This window comes from Rutidosis leptorrhynchoides, chromosome 2, assembly GCF_046630445.1.
Source record: "Rutidosis leptorrhynchoides isolate AG116_Rl617_1_P2 chromosome 2, CSIRO_AGI_Rlap_v1, whole genome shotgun sequence".
Classification (NCBI taxonomy): Eukaryota; Viridiplantae; Streptophyta; class Magnoliopsida; order Asterales; family Asteraceae; genus Rutidosis; species Rutidosis leptorrhynchoides.
The window spans coordinates 540,898,659-540,917,309 of NC_092334.1; the positions used below are offsets into that span (position 1 = coordinate 540,898,659).

An 18,651-nucleotide genomic window follows, 5' to 3' on the forward strand; every position below is an offset into this window, starting at 1 on the left:
GCGGAAACACCATTGACCATAATTAACTTTGGTCGGTTGGTTGGGGATTTTCTTCTACTTAACCGTTTTATTATTTCCCCCACTGGTTCTATTTCTTCTTCTGGTTCCGATTCTTCTTCCGGTTCCGATTCTTCTTCCGTTTCCGACTCTTCTTCAGGTTCCTCTTCGGGAACTTGTGAATCAGTCCACGAATCATTCCAATTTACATTTGACTCTTCATTATTATTAGGTGAGTCAATGGGACTTGTTCTAGAGGTAGACATCTATCACATAATATCAAACGCGTTAAGAGATTAATATATCACATAATATTCACATGTTAAAAATATATAGTTTCCAACAAAATTTGTTAAGCAATCATTTTTCAAGTAAACACGGTCGAAGTCCAGACTCACTAATGCATCTTAACAAACTCGATAAGACACACTAATGCAAAATTCTAGTTCTCTAAGACCAACGCTCGGATACCAACTGAAATGTCCCATTCATATTGATTATAAACGTTCCATATTAATTGATTTCGTTGCGAGGTTTTGACCTCTATATGAGACGTTTTTCAAAGACTGCATTCATTTTTAAAACAACCATAACCTTTATTTTATCAATAAAGGTTTCAAAAGCATTACGTAGATTATCAAATAATGATAATCTAAAATATATTGTTTACACACGACCATTACATAATGGTTTACAATAGAAATATATTACATCGACATATGTTTCTTAAATGCAGTTTTTACACAATATCATACAAACATGGACTCCAAATCTTGTCCTTATTTTAGTATGCAATAGCGGAAGCTCTTAGTATTCACCTGAGAATAAACATGCTTTAAATGTCAACAAAAATGTTGGTGAGTTATAGGTTTAACCTATATATATATATATATATATATATATATATATATATATATATATATATATATATATATATATATATATATATATCAAATCATAACAATAGACCACAAGATTTCATATTTCAATACACATCCCATACATAGAGATAAAAATCATTCATATGGTGAACACCTGGTAACCGACATTAACAAGATGCATATATAAGAATATCCCCATCATTCCGGGACACCCTTCAGATATGATATAAATTTCGAAGTACTAAAGCATCCGGTACTTTGGATGGGGTTTGTTAGGCCCAATAGATCTATCTTTAGGATTCGCGTCAATTAGGGTGTCTGTTCCCTAATTCTTAGATTACCAGACTTAATAAAAAGGGACTTATTCGATTTCGATAATTCAACCATAGAATGCAGTTTCACGTACTTGTGTCTATTTTGTAAATCATTTATAAAACCTACATGTATTCTCATCTCAAAAATATTAGATTTTAAAAGTGGGACTATAACTCACTTTCACAGATTTTTACTTCGTCGGGAAGTAAGACTTGGCCACTGGTCGATTCACGAACCTATAACAAATATGTACATATATATCAAAGTATATTCAAAATATATTTACAACACTTTTAATACATTTTGATGTTTTAAGTTTATTAAGTTAGCTGTCCTCGTTAGTAACCTACAACTAGTTGTCCAACGTTAGATGTACAGAAAAAAAATTGATATATATTATCTTGAATCAATCCACGACCCAATGTATACACGTCTCAGGCTAGATCACAACTCAAACTATATATATTTTTAGAATCAACCTCAATCCTGTATAGCTAACTCCCACATTACTGCATATAGAGTGTCTATGGTTGTTCCAAATAATATATACACATGGGTCGATATGATATGTCAAAACATTTGCATACGTGTCTATGGTATCCCAAGATTACATAATATATTAGAATACATGTATAATACAATATAAGTTAGCTAGGATATGATTAATATAGATTTGTTACTAATTTTCACGTTGCTACAACAAGAAAAATTATCCAATCTTGTTTTACCCATAACTTCTTCATTTTAAATCCGTTTTGAGTGAATCAAATTGCTATGGTTTCATATTGAACTCTATTTTATGAATCTAAACAGAAAAAGTATAGGTTTATAGTCGGAAATATAAGTTACAAGTCGTTTTTGTAAAGGTAGTCATTTCAGTCGAAAGAACGACGTCTAGATGACCATTTTAGAAAACATACTTCCACTTTGAGCTTAACCATGATTTTTGGATATAGTTTCATGTTCATAAGAAAAATTATTTTCCCAGAAGAACAACTTTTAAATCAAAGTTTATCATAGTTTTTAATTAACTAACCCAAAACAGCCCGCGGTGTTACTACGACGGCGTATGTCCGGTTTTACAGTGTTCTTCGTGTTTCCAGGTTTTAAATCATTAAGTTAGCATATCATATAGATATATAACATGTGTTTAGTTGATTTTAAAAGTCAAGTTATAAGGATTAACTTTTGTTTGCGAACAAGTTTAGAATTAACTAAACTATGTTCTAGTGATTACAAGTTTAAACCTTCGAATAAGATAGCTTTATATGTATGAATCGAATGATGTTATGAACATCATTACTACCTCAAGTTTTCTGGATAAAGCTACTGGAAATGAGAAAAATGGATCTAGCTTCAAAGGATCCTTGGATGGCTTGAAAGTTCTTGAAGCATAATCATGAAACGAAAACAAGTTCAAGTATGATTTCCACTCGAAATAAGATTGTTAAAGTTATAGAAATTGAGTCAAAGTTTGAATATGAGTATTACCTTGTATTAGAAAGATATCTTACTGTAAATAAGAAAGATTTCTTGAGGTTGGATGATCACTCTACAAGATTGGAAGTAAGCTAGCAAACTTGGAAGTATTCTTGATTTTATGAAACTAGAACTTGTAGAATTTATGAAGAACACTTAGAACTTAAAGATAGAACTTGAGAGAGATAAATTAGATGAAGAAAATTGAAGAATGAAAGTGTTTGTAGGTGTTTTTGGTCGTTGGTGTATGGATTAGATATAAAGGATATGTAATTTTGTTTTCATGTAAATAAGTCATGAATGATTACTCATATTTTTGTAATTTTATGAGATATTTCATGCTAGTTGTCAAATGATGGTTCCCACATGTGTTAGGTGACTCACATGGGCTGCTAAGAGCTGATCATTGGAGTGTATATACCAATAGTACATACATCTAAAAGCTGTGTATTGTACGAGTACGAATACGGGTGCATACGAGTAGAATTGTTGATGAAACTGAACGAGGATGTAATTGTAAGCATTTTTGTTAAGTAGAAGTATTTTGATAAGTGTATTGAAGTCTTTCAAAAGTGTATGAATACATATTAAAACACTACATGTATATACATTTTAACTGTGTCGTTAAGTCATCGTTAGTCGTTACATGTAAGTGTTGTTTTGAAACTTTTAGGTTAACGATCTTGTTAAATGTTGTTAACCCAATGTTTATAATATCAAATGAGATTTTAAATTATTATATTATCATGATATTATGATGTACGAATATCTCTTAATATGATATATATACATTAAATGTCGTTACAACGATAATCGTTACATATATGTCTCGTTTCAAAATCATTAAGTTAGTAGTCTTGTTTTTACATATGTAGTTCATTATTAATATACTTAATGATATGTTTACTTATCATAATATCATGTTAACTATATATATAACCATATATATGTCATCATATAGTTTTTACAAGTTTTAACGTTCGTGAATCACCGGTCAACTTGGGTGGTCAATTGTCTATATGAAACCTATTTCAATTAATCAAGTCTTAACAAGTTTGATTGCTTAACATGTTGAAAACACTTAATCATGTAAATAACAATTTCATTTAATATATATATATAAACATGAAAAAGTTCGGGTCACTACATAGATGGCCTTTATACTATTGATCATAATGTTAAGTTGTATGATAATTTTAATGTGTGATATGATGATTTATACTATTTATATGCACATGTTGTTAATCCATCGCGTGGTACCCTTGGTGGAAAGAGGTCAATCCAGTAGATGTGGTTGGCTTCAACTGCGACTGTCTGAGTAGTATAATCAGAATGATGCATGCGTTGCGCCTGAAAAGTTATATTAATGATTTAGTAATGGGAACCACCGGTAAACTCTAGCCCGACCAGCTAGTAGTTGCAGGTCCCGTACAGGCTGTCGGTCCTCTTGTAATATATGTTAATCTTGTTTGTATGCTTATGTTGCTATGTTAGTAAAGCTTGATGTTATACACTGTATCTGTTAGTTTGTTTTATTCACTTAGTTTCGTTCTAATCCCCCACATTCTCTCCTTTGCATGTAGTTGTTTTGTATGCTGTCAATGAGAGTTGATGGGCTGCTTTTGTTATGTATGACATGCTGACGAACTCTGATGTCTGTAAATAACTATGATAATCATTTTCAAAAGTAACACTGGCTACAATGACATGTATTATAATAATGTGATTTAATATAGATACTATGGTTTGCTTATTATATTTCGTTGTATTTTTAAATAAAAATGTACGACATTACATAAGAAGATCCAGATATAAAGTATATGGGAATTTGTATTTTCTTATATGTTAAAATGAAAGCAAAGTCCTATGTATATTGGAAGTTAAAATGTGCAATTTTTCAATGAAAAAATGCAACTTTTTAGTCACACACTTTGAGAAAATGGCCGTTATTTAACCCTACATTATAGAATTAACTCGAAAGAGTGTGCACTCCGAACAACTCGTCATTGAGTATAATTCGAGAACTGTTTGCTTTTCAGTAAATCCCAACTAAATAAATTGTTTGTATGCTCTCAACTTTCGGCTACTGACCCAACATCCACTACCTTTAATTTGAATTTCATTCCCCAATAACCACCCACTATACACCACCATAATCCACCATACACCACCATAATCCACCATCCAACTACCTCCTTCATCCACTTCAATTTTCTTCAACTAGAATGTGAGGTCTGAGTTCTCAATGGACAAGAGGAAGGACAAAAAGGTATCCTTCTCTCCAACGTCGAATGGCTATTCGTGTACCAAGTTGTGTTATAATCGTATTTCGTCGTTTATGATTTTCAACTTTCCGGACACTTACTCTAGAGCTGATTGCCGGGGAGTTTTCGAAGAGTATGGTGTTCTTACAGACGTGTATCTAGCTCGGAAGAGATTATCGAGTGGCCAACGCTTCGGATACGTTAGATTCGAGGACATTCGCAATGATGAAAGCTTTTCTAAGGTCTTAAATACCATTCAAATAAACGGAAAGAGAATCCGAGCTTTCAAAGCGTTGGAGAGAAAGCAAGGGGCTACTAATCGTTCAGAGTGCTATGATGGAAAAAGCTCCTTCAAAGCCGATAGTTATGTGGACTTCCCGGCTGCTCCATGGAACCAAGTTTCATCTAAACCAACTAATTGGGAGGAAAGATCTTATGCTGATAAGCTCACAGGTAACAATCAAGACTATAAGGAGTTTCAGTTTTCGGCAGCTAATCGCATCGAACTTAAGGTCGATGGTAAAAATCTCGAGTTTAATCTTCCTGATTCGTTGAAAAATCATAAACTTGTTTTTAGTTATAGCAAAGAGAGTCTATCTTGGACCTTGATAGAAGTGGACTGTAAGTCCTTTGATATCGATGATAAACAAGGTCTACACAATGATGTCGAGTCTCAAGCTAAAGCTAATAACATATCGGAACAATCCTCCTGCCAAGAGGATTCGTACAACACCTCCGGCGATGTTTTGTTCGAGAAGTCAACCACAGGAGAAGAAAATCAGATCCCAATTGACAACGACATCAAAAATCCGAACGTCGATAGTATTGGTATTGATTCGCCGGTAATGGCATTTTCTCCGGTGTTATCTTATGATGATGGTATGAAGGTGGAGGCAACCCAAAAGTCGAGTGGTTCCAATGCAAGCTTTAATGACGCGAAATCAAAAGATGGTCATGTGGCTACCGAGGTTAATGATAACACGAGTGCAGATGTTTCGAGGGTTGGGGAAATTAATAACAATTTTAATAACAATAATACAGTGAAGCCCAATGAAGAAAGTGACGTTCCAACAAACCCTTTTTCTCCTTGTGATGGTGGACTTGCTAATGAGGAGGAGCTCTCAATTGGGCCAGACCAAGATTCTGAAATGGTCAAACAAGCCTCAAATGGGATGGGCCTGGGTTCAGACGAATGTGGATGATTTACATGACGTGTCCCCTTGTTTAACATATACCACGGTAGCTCGTTTTCGTGTTAAGGGAAAAAAAGCTCATCCTTTGATTAAAAGTCATTTCATTAAACATGTGTGGGGTAGGAGAAATATGAAACGCAATCGGCTTCAAGATAAATTTCGATGGCAAGATAGATATCTTATCGAGAACGTGATGAAAGACTCGGAAGAGGATATCGATTGCTGCTCAGGCTGCTCTTCCTGCGCGTCTTCGGATTCGGAATCATAGTCTAATTAGCTGTTGTGTCGTGTTCTTTTAATATCCTCGTGATTGTGTGTTTCCTATAGCTTCGTATTTGTTGGTTGTTTGTGCGTTTTTTCGGTGCGGTCGCTTGTAGCCTCGTGTCTTGTCTAGCTCCTTGCTAGTTTGTTTCGTATTCTTTTTATTTTAATAAAACTTACTTGCCTTTCAAAAAATAAAAATAAATTGTTTGTTAATAACACTAAAATCACTAACAAAATCTAGTATTATAGATTTACGTCATCTGCAAATCTAGTATTATAGATTTACGTCATCTGCTCATCTTGTACATATTCAAATTCATTTTGGGATTGTAATTTTTATGGTTTAAAATAAGATGAGAATATGTGATTTCGTATCCAATATGATATGATCCAATATATACGGACGGACTTTATCATGAATAGATATTGATGGTGAAGGTCCACAAATATAAGTGGCAAATATCAAAGAATCATATGTTTGAAAATGGAGCTTATTTTGATGTGCCAATACCACTCCATATATATTTACATGCCTCAACCCACACAACTTTATTTCTAACCAATCATCATCTTTTACATCATAATAAAGTGAAGAAAATTCAGTAACCTTGGTCAACATGACAACTTAAACATTGCTAAAGCCACACAATAAATGATCATATCGCCAGCCGGGTGGGGCCGGACGAATCATTAATCATTAATTTAATCAATTTTTTTTTCCTTAAATAAACATAAACATTACTATTAAATTAAAAATTAGAATGCATTCATAGAACCTTTTAGACCGATACAACAATAGATGATTATTAAGACTCGAAAAGAGTAAATAATGTAGAACTGACTTAAAAAGTAACTCACTCGATCCTAGTCAAAACGAGAACGTCGCAAAAACAAGTAACACATCCTTACAAACGACGAGCATACTTGATACAACATTAATTTAATCATTAATTATTAATTAATATACAACATAACACAGTAACTATCACCGGTCAGAGTTTAATATCCAACATGATAACACATATACTAACAATGGTTAGTTTAATTTAGTAATTTTTCCCCTTAAGAGTGGAAGTGACCCACTTTAGGTGGATGTAAATTCGTACTTGTATATGACACATGTATATTATTAGTACCTCTTCTATAACAAAACAAAAAAAAAAAATAAAAAAAAAATAATTATGAAGAGTAGAAGTTTGACAACTCTTAATGACATTACAACAGGCAATTGCATTTGGTAAAAACAACTCTTGATGCAAAAAAAATATAACTAGCAATTGCATTTGGTACAAAATAATAATAAATCTTATTGTGATTACTCATTCATTTTATATACTTACATTTATTCATTTAAAAATATTCTTACTACCTCTTCTAAAACAAAAAAAAAACATGAAAAGTGGAAGTTTACAACTCTTAATGCAAAGATTACAACTGGCAATTGCATTTGGTACAAACATGAAACATATACAGATGTGTTTGTGCATTTGTATAACATCTTTATTTTCGTTATTTAATATTTGATAAAATTTATATTAATGGATTGGATTTTAAACACGGTTTTATTTGTATATAATTTTTACCAAATAATATATAACACAAATAAAAATATTTATGATCAAAGTTGACAAAGAATGTAACAACCCTACTTTTTTCGTCATTTTTATTTAACTGCATGTTAATTAAATTAACGATGAATACTTGTTTTGTGTGTTTAACTATTAAATGCATACTTGATCCTTTGTGGATTACTTAAATTAATATGCTATGATATTAATTGCGTATCTTATTTCGACTGATGAAATAAATAAAAAACGGAAAGGTTTTAATAACTGCAAAAAAGTGTCTTTCGGGACTGCGAGTCACTCGATTTTTTAAAAAAATAATTATTTTTAATAATTATCAATTTTGAGAAAAATATATTTAATTATTAGATATTTTAATAAATTAAACTTAGTGGAAGCGTTTAAACGTTCGGTTAACGTTCCTGGATTTCGGTACAGTTAAACGACACTAGATCCGGCCCACACGAACATCTAATATAGCAAAACGAGCCCGGGAAGCATCCCGCATGGGCCATCGGCCGAATACCCCACCCTACCCCTTTTTGGACTTGTTTTGGCCCTTGTACTTATATGTGGGCAATTATGCCCTAATCTAATTAAGGAATAAATAAAACACTGCCTTTTAATTTCACCATAAACCTAATTAGAAATCAAACGCAACTTGTTCTTCCTCTTGGCTCTTTCACGATCGACATACACACACAATTCATCTTAAATATTTGCTTAGTTGCTTAATCTTGTTTCACAAAGATTGTTGCTTGCATCTTTCTCTACACGTTGGTGTGACCAATTTGATTGCTAGAGGTATATTACATAAAACCCTAATCTTTAATTTCAGTTTTTCAATCAGTCATTCATGGTGAATGTTGTTATAGCTCAAGTCCTCGACCAATTACTTGTTATTGATTGGTAGATCGTATTGTTTGTGCACTTTTTGTAAAATTCGTTTTTGAATCTGACCTAAACCATATGTATGTTATAAAATCAATAGGTAATATGTATCTAGATGAAAATCTATCAAAAATTAATAAGTTTGCTCGAAAGAATCATCGAATTTCGTTAAGAATTGTTCACGTTATGCTTATTTGAAGTTTTGACTTGTTTATGCTTTGAATCCAAATTTTCTGAGCAAAATACTTTATTATTGGGAATATGAATTGTTTACCAACTGAAAGATAATTAAAAACCACTCAAGTTAGACTTAAGAATCATGTGAATTGGATTCGTAATGCTCATGATAAGCTAACACTTAAAACTGATGCAAAACGACCATTTTTAGTTAACTTTTGGATTATAAGCTTTTTATTTTTGGAAAATACATGATTAGAACTTCACTTTCCAAGTAGATTATGCATGCTAATTGTTCCTAGATGTTCGGATATATGCGTCTGAAAATGACTACCTAAATAGGGTCAAATCTATCTCGTGTGCACATTGTTTGGCTTAACATGAAATAGAAGTTGATTGAAGACTTGGACTTTTGATATGTCGATATATGGATGTTAAGAAGCATATTAAATGTGTATGTCAATATGTGAAACCTTATACTTTTTGTGCTACATGTGTCGTAAAACAATGTGTCTGGATTCTGTCCAAATCAGAACACTTGACTTTCGTGCTATAACTGTACAAATTGGCTAAACCAAAAGCTAATATCTTTTTACCACTTAAACTTTGGGATGTTAGTGATCATCTCCCACTATCCATGTGTCAACTGCATTTTTCTAGAATAAATGATAAATGATAATAATTGTTGCACGTGCAGAAACTGAGTTGGTGAAAATCATATGTAACTTGACTTATAGAAATCATTTGAAGGTATGATTAGACTTTTTAGAAAGCTTATAACATTTTATTTTGATCTTCAGTGAACCACATTGCGATGATTTATGAATTGTGATTTATGCTTGTTGATTTGCATGACTTGCGTGAACATGTATTGGCACGATAACTAGTAAACACGTAAATGAAAAACGATGATCTAAAACTTGTTAGTTGACCTAGGGTTGACTCATTGACCAAGATTGCATAACCTACTGATATGTTTGACTTTGGTTGACCACTTTGACCAAGTTTGACGTTTTTTGACTTACATGAACTGTGTTGACTATGTGTTGACTTTTACAACCTTGTCGAGTCGGACGGAGCTATAGTACAACATGTAAACTATGGAATAACATAGTGTGCTATTATAAACTTACTTGAACAATCTAAATGATTATGTTGCGTTACACGATAGTAATCGTCCGGTTTACTTATTGCTTTTGACTATCTTTACCATGCACACAAGGTGAGTCTACCGTCCCACTTTTACTTACTTATTTTGAGATGAGAATACATGTTGTTTACAAATGCTTTTACTTTTGACAGGACTAGTATTATACATATGAGTTTTGTCCAGAAAGCCCTTAGCTTGAATATTTTAATTACCTTTTGGTAAGCGCGAACTAGATGGACGGATCCGTTAGGTTAGACAAGCCTCACCCTACTTAACTTGGGTGCATGTTCTTTGTACAATTTTACACTCGAACAAGTGTATGCTGTATATGGGGTAAAGGATAAGCGTAGTTCTAAACTACTCGTGGTGTTAAGTTAGTATTCAAGTGCTCATAAGATGTATGTACTTTTACAACACTTGGGTTGTACGTTATAAATTCTCGTTGTCTAAAAACAAATAATTATTTTTCTGAATACTGTTTTTCAGATACTGTTTTATGTTACTTAAACTTGTAGATTCAGTGACATTAATGTTGACCTGTTTTTGCGTGCTTGTTCTCAAGTCGTTAGAGGTATAGCTTCCGTTGGTTTGCTTGGTGCATGGTCTTGCTCTGGAGTCAGCATGTTTTGTCAAGACTTTATTTATATACATTTCGCATTTAAACTTTTTATATTTACTAAATACTGCTGGCTTGTGGTTACGATCACAATGATATTTCTTTATGGTTGTTGACTTGTGTTTAAAGTCAACTGCTTTTAATAAAATTAAATACGAATGCTTTTGAAACGTCTCATTTAGAGGACGTGACCGTTACTGTGAGGCCTATGATTAACACGCTGTCAGATAGAATTTGGCGGGGTGTTATAAAGAAAGACTTTAAAAGTCAAATGTGAACACTTATAGTTGGACGAATGGAGTAGGAAGTAATAATCATGAAACATTAAACATTTATCAAATGAATCAACGTAATAATAACTGTTATTTTTATTATTCATATTCGTTTTATATAAATAGAAATGTAATAAAAAATTACTTACATTCATTTATTTAAAAATGTATTCAACTAGATTACAAAAAAAAAAAAAAAAAAAAAAAAAAAAAAAAATCCTGCAGCGTAGCGCGAATGAACCCAACTTGTTATTTCTCATTTTCTATAGCATCGTTTTAATAAATTCACTGATATCTTCATATCTACATTTAAACTTGTGTTCTAAAAGTTAAAGGTAAATATATACACATAGACCAATGATATAACTATAGAACAATATAAACTCCATTAATTAGCATACAATCGGATTTATACTTGAGTCTAATCTAATCTGTCTAATTATAGCATGCATTAATTAATTAGACATAGCATAATTTTATAAATTACGTGATTTTTTTTCTCCATGTTACTCGTGGAATCAAAGAGTGAAGAACCGCTAGAGGATCGATGTTACTCTTACCCTAACACTACTTCAAACTAATATGCCATCTAATTACATCGATTTAGTATATATACCACCGTGTATACAGCTTCAGCCCAAAAACTGTTTGGAAGGCAAATGACCCGTGGAATCACGGGTTTGTTTAATTAAAACAGTTTAATGACATGTTTTAGGTATTAAGTTTACGTAAATGTTAAAGTTATTTAGTTTAATGACCCGTGAAACCACAGAGTCCTATTAAGAAACTCGTCAGCTGAAAATTTTATCAAACACCTAAAATGCATATTAAACAATCCACATCGATCCAATCATAAGAGATAATATTGGTTGTCATTTTATTTTAAAAGTATAAATTAAAATATAAATTTAGAATTGATTTCATTCTGCCTAGCAATTATACCTTCTCGTACTAAATTCAAAATAATTAATTAAATTATTTAAAATTATTTAATTTTAATAATTAAAATATTTATTAATAAGATTTAATAATAATAATTAATTAATAAGATTTAATTTTAATTCAAAATTATTTAGATTAATGACATCACTCACCATGCTTAGATTTTTTTCTTTTTGTTTTTGATTTTTTTAAATAAAGAAATTACACTAATAATGACATCATTATTATAGAATTTTAATACTAACTATAGATATATAATTATGCCTATTTATTGTTATCTTTTTCTTTTACCCTTACTTTTTACATATTTTTAATATTTAAATATTTACATTAATTGTATAAAAGAACTTCTACTCATTATTCTCATTTAAAAAGTAAATGATGACAAGTAGATATCGTAAAGTTTAATAATCTCTCCACCCACATTTGTTATTTTTAGATAAATTTACGCAATTAAATAATATTAACATGACCACTTTTTATTACGTAGTAGTTTTTTCGGTTTTATCTTTTATTTTTTGCCTATCTTTTTACTATACAATAATAGAATAAAAATTTTTGTTTTATTATTCTCATTATTTGTGATCATTATTTTTATTTGTTTGTGGAAGTGTATTTCAAATTTTTTTGAAAAAGATTAATGTACGATAAAACTAGACAGAATTGTGCGGATAGTCCCTGTGATTTGTACCATATTCACGGTTAGTCAAACTATCAGTTTTTTATGTGGATAATTCATGTGGTTTGCAAGAGGAACAAGGATAGTCCAATTCACTAACGTTGTTAATTCTTTCGATTAAATTTGACATGTTCAATGCAGATGAGAGTATTTTTGTCATTTAACCTATTATTTTTCTTGTAGTTCTCTTTTCCCTAAACTTCTTCCTTTCCAAACGCCCCATTTGTACCAGATCTTGCTGGTGGTCTGGAAACCCAAAACTAATAGCATACCATCTTCATTTACATCATTCCAAAATCATAAACCCTAATTTCTTACTTCCATAAATACAAATTTAGCGGTAGAAATCAAAGATTTCTTTAACACTTCTTTTCTGTTACTTGAATAAATATTTCTTAACCTGCAACTCACTTTAATATCATTACCTTCTTTAAGAACACAATATCCATCGCAAAAGGAGAATACAACCAACGTCTCTTCCGTTCAATCTAAAACCACCGCCTCCATTGCAAAAGATAAAAATACCCTCATGCGCATCGCACATGCCATAATTTGACAGAGAAAATTGACGACATTATTGAATTGGACTATCATTGCTCCTCTTACAAATCATTGTGACTATCCACATCAAAAACTGATACTTTGACTAACCGTGCAATAGTACAAATCACATTGAATATCCACGCAATTTTATCATAAAACTACTATGGTAGGGAGCAACAGTAAAGATATGTGACAATATCTTTCTTGGATCCATGGATAGTTGTTTTCTACAATCACTTTAATTTTGGCATGAAATAATCATTAAAGTTGCTTTGCGGCTGACTTGACTTGTGGATAACCACCAAAACACATGATTGTAATTTCATTGGTGATCAATCAAACCCTCACCATTCACCTTCAAATACCTCCACCATTCATTCAAAAACTTCTCAAATTAATCAAACTTGTTTAATTCAAAATGGACGATTTTGTTTGGTCTACTTGGATACCACAGGAAGGTGTTTTTGATCAATTCAACAACTCATGTGATCATTCTTTTGTAGCACCAAATGTTCATCAATTCGGCGATTTCGATCATGTTGGTGGTGGTGAATGTGAAGATAGTAAGGTCCTAAGTGCTTCAAAGAACCACAGTGAAGCCGAAAAGAGACGTAGAGATAGGATTAATGCACATCTTGACACTTTAAGGAAACTTACTTCCAATTCCGATAAGGTACATTATTACTCTCTTTCTCAGCAATGGTGTCAAAGCCAAACATATTTCGAATAAAAAACTTGTATTTTGATTGGTGACATATCACCAACTCGCAAAACTTAATTTTTAGTATGTGTGTTGATAGTTGTATACATTTCGTATTTTGTTAAGAACATAATTTAATATTAATAATTAGAAACTAGTAAGAAGTTAGAGAAAAATTAAAAAATTAAGATGGTGACATTGTAACCACGTAGTCTTGTTAATTTTTTATTTAATGAATCATACCTTTCGAGTGAAGTTGCACTTTAAATCACTAGAGATCTATTAATTTTTTTGGTAACGCATTTCAAAAAAAGCGTAGGGAAAAATAGTCTAACTTGACGGGCAGCAATATGCGTGAACTAGTAAGATACAATATTGAGTTAGCAAACTACTCTATCTGTCAACAACTGAGTTTAGAATAAAAATTTAAATGTGCTTATATGTTAGACATGTTGATGTGCTTTTAAGATACAATAATATAAAATCGGTCCCAAACAATGGATGCATAATTAAGTTAGCATGTGCTTATAAGATAGAATAGTCGTCTAAGATCAGTCCCAACAATTGGTGCAAATGCACAATTAAGTTTCTTGTTAATGTGGCACAACATATGCAAATAAATGTAACATTTGTGTCACTAATTGATTTATGTTTATGCAGATGGACAAAGCAACACTACTAGGGAAGGTAGTTGAACATATTAAAGAACTAAAGTCAGAAACTATTGAACTAAGCAAGGTTTTTAAAATTCCAACAGAACTAGATCAAGTAATCATCAATCTTGATTCAAACACTTTGGACCCTTGTAGCAAAATCTTCATCACGGCTTTAGTTTGTTGCGAAGATCGACCAGAACTATTGTCCGAGATCAAGCAAGCGCTTGATAGCCTAAGGTTAACCATGGTTCAAGCCGATATGACTTGTTTGGGTGGTAGGTTTATTTGCAACTTCATCCTATGTGTCACAGATAATACAGGTGCGAATGAGATAGCAACGATCAAAAAGTCTCTTAAATTATTACTAGGTAGAATTGTTTCATCGTCTTCGTATGCATTGTCAACAAATTATCGCATCAAAAGCAAGCGCCAAAGGTTCTTTTGTTCTTCAAGCTATAACACTAATGATCGTTGATTGAAAAAACATTGTGTATCAGGAGCCTCAGAAAATAAATAATTGCGGCCCTTTTTCTTCATCAAGTATCAAGTGGATTACTAGTATTATTATGGAGTAGTTAATTGGTTCATGTCTTTTTTGCTTCCAAATGGATTTAAGGAATGGGAGAGACACTATTTAAGGCTGTTGTGATGATCAAAAAGTAACATAGGTTTTACCGCGACCTTTTTTTTAATGGTTGACATTGTGAAATAAATCTTATCGTAAACCTATAACTAGTATGCAGTTAGATGTATAGATGGCAATGGACCCATTCCTATCCATATATTTTTGTCGAATCATATCTATTTAACTTTATTTCATTCTTCTATACTTGAACTAACGGGTTAATATGAAACGACTCGAACCCGTGTTACCAAAGATGACTATATAAAATTTTTTTTTTTTTTTAATAACTTCCAGGTAAACTTCCAGGACACTAAACTTTCAGGTGAACTTTCAGGTGACACTAAACTTTCAGGTGATACCTTTCTTATTAAAACTTTCAGGTGAAACTTTTGACCTATTTCCAAAGACCCATTTTGTCACCTGCCGTCTAACCAAAACATGGTACATTTCAATTACATTTAAACCAACGCTTTCATTAAGTTTACATCAAAATCACAATATTTGATATCAAATCGACCCATTAAAACATCACGTGGTTAACTTGACCCATTTAACAAAATGACAACAAGATCACAAGCATGGTCTTCGGGATATACCTATCCAATCCACGAGCAACCTCCAAAGCATTAAGCATCCACATTAAGCAAATCAAGCATATCCACATGTCAAAGCATACAATTGTATCTTCTAGCTAGTTTCTAGCTTACCACTCCCTTATCCGCAAGCAACCTATAAAATGGTTAAACAACAAAGAGTAAGCGAAACGCTTAGTGAATACAACAAATATATATGACCATATCATCATGATACAAACCCCTCAGCATCCCGGATGCCGGCTCCAGAAGTGCCCCATACCGAACACTAATATAGAGACTTCCAACATTACATCAAAGTGCCAAATTGGACACTCTAGTGTGCCCTGAACCGAGCACACCTAGAGGCCCCACCTGCATCCCGGATGCATGACCTCAAACTTAACGCATAACGTTAAGTAGGTAACCATTGTCCTAAGGACTCCTCCACAATCAAACAATATAACCGGCGTCCCGGACGCACTCAACGCATACACATACATATACATATTTATTGTACTCACCTTGGTTAAGAGATTATCAATACAAAGCACAAATAAGCAATAAGTCTATGCAAGACTTTCAACTTCAACAAAGCACGATCCATACTCAACTTCCAAGCAAATCAACCTAGCATACAAGCATACACATATACACATTACAACATAATTAATTTGTCTCTCAAGACCACCTTCCTAGGGCTTATCATTAAACCCCTATCTTATCATTAAACATCAGATAACTAGTTTCAAGACTTATAACCATAAGTCTTTCCGATTCCCAAAACTCAATTTGAGAAGTTTAGTTACTATACTCACTTTAATACACAAAACTCATTTTGACTAAACACAAGATTTATGAAATGTCCCGTTCATATTGATTATAAACGTTCCATATTAATTGATTTCGTCGCGAGGTTTTGACCTCTATATGAGACGTTTTTCAAAGACTGCATTCATTTTTAAAACAACCATAACCTTTATTTTATCGATAAAGGTTTAAAAGCATTACGTAGATTATCAAATAATGATAATCTAAAATATACCGTTTACACACGACCATTACATAATGGTTTACAATAAGAATATATTACATCAAAAATAAGTTTCTTGAATGCAGTTTTTACATAATATCATACAAGCATGGACTCCAAATCTTGTCCTTATTTTAGTATGCAACAGCGGAAGCTCTTAATAATCACCTGAGAATAAACATGCTTAAAACGTCAACAAAAATGTTGGTGAGTTATAGGTTTAACCTATATATTATCAAATCATAATAATAGACCACAAGATTTCATATTTCAATATACATCCCATACATAGAGATAAAAATCATTCATATGGTGAACACCTGGTAACCGACATTAACAAGATGCATATATAAGAATATCCCCATCATTCCGAGACACCCTTCGGATATGATATAAATTTCGAAGTACTAAAGCATCTGGTACTTTGGATGGGGTTTGTTAGGCCCAATAGATCTATCTTTAGGATTCGCGTCAATTAGGGTTAGGGGTGTTCATCGGTTCGGTTTTCGGTTTGTTCGGTTTATTCGGTTCGGTGTATTCGGTTTTGAAATTTTTTTGGGCAAAACCGAAAACCGAACCGAAAACCGAACCGAAAACCGAATTCAAAGTTAAAACCGAACCGAACCGTAAACCGAATTCAAATTCGGATTCGGTTCGGTTTTCGGTTAAAACCGAATATTATGAAAAAACTGAGAGCGAAGGTAGTTTAATTATGGCGTTACTAATGTCTTAGTTATTTATATCCTAAAACATTGACGTACTATTAAATTATAAAGAATTCGATGATGTATTAATATTTACAGCTTAATTATGACGTTTACCGCTTCTGTAATTAAGAAGAAGAACATAATAATTTGAGTAACATAATTATATTGTGAGTTATCAAATCGTCATATGGGTGAGAATATATTTTATTGATTGGATCCCAAATAATAATGACATTAAAACATAAATATACAAATTAAATATATAAAAACATTGAATTCGGTTTTGAATTCGGTTTTCGGTTAAACCAAATTCAGAATTTTCAAAACCGAAAACCAAACCAAAAACCGAATTCAAATTCGGTTTCGGTTTGACTCGATCCGAAAACCGTTTTTCAAATTAGGTTTGGTTTTTTTCCGGTTTGGTTTTGGTTTGGTTTTCGGGTTCCACGGTTTCAAACCAAATACTGACCACCCCTAATTAGGGTGTCTGTTCCCTAATTCTTAGATTACCAGACTTAATAAAAATGGGCATATTCGATTTCGATAATTCAACCATAGAATGTAGTTTCACGTACTTGTGTCTATTTTGTAAATCATTTATAAAACCTGCATGTATTCTCATCCCAAAAATATTAGATTTTAAAAGTGGGACTATAACTCACTTTCACAGATTTTTACTTCGTCGGGAAGTAAGACTTGGCCACTGGTCGATTCACGAACCTATAACAAATATGTACATATATATTAAAGTATGTTCAAAATATATTTACAACATTTTTAATACGTTTTACTGTTTTAAGTTTATTAAGTCAGCTGTCCTTGTTAGTAACCTACAACTAGGTGTCCATAATTAGATGTATAAAAATAAATCGATATATATTATCTTAAATCAATCCACGACCCAGTGTATACACGTCTCAGGCTAGATCACAACTCAAACTATATATATTTTTGGAATCAACCTTAACCCTGTATAGCTAACTCCAACATTACTGCATATAGAGTGTCTATGGTTGTTCCAAATAATATATATAGATGGGTCGATATGATATGTCAACCCATTTGCATACGTGTCTATGGTATCTCAAGATTACATAATATATTAGAATACATGTATAATACAATATAAG

The 18,651-nt window shown here is 32.2% G+C and overlaps 1 protein-coding gene across 1 annotated transcript; it reads left to right on the plus strand.

Annotated features, from left to right (window-relative positions):
* Nucleotides 1-13,483: 13,483 nt before the first annotated feature.
* On the plus strand, nt 13,484-15,374 carry LOC139893015 (transcription factor bHLH51-like). Its single transcript, XM_071876151.1, has 2 exons — nt 13,484-13,901; nt 14,589-15,374. Exons 1-2 carry the CDS (start codon nt 13,647-13,649, stop codon nt 15,057-15,059), a joined length of 726 nt encoding a protein of 241 aa, XP_071732252.1. The 5' UTR covers nt 13,484-13,646; the 3' UTR covers nt 15,060-15,374.
* The last annotated feature ends 3,277 nt before the right edge of the window (nt 15,375-18,651 follow it).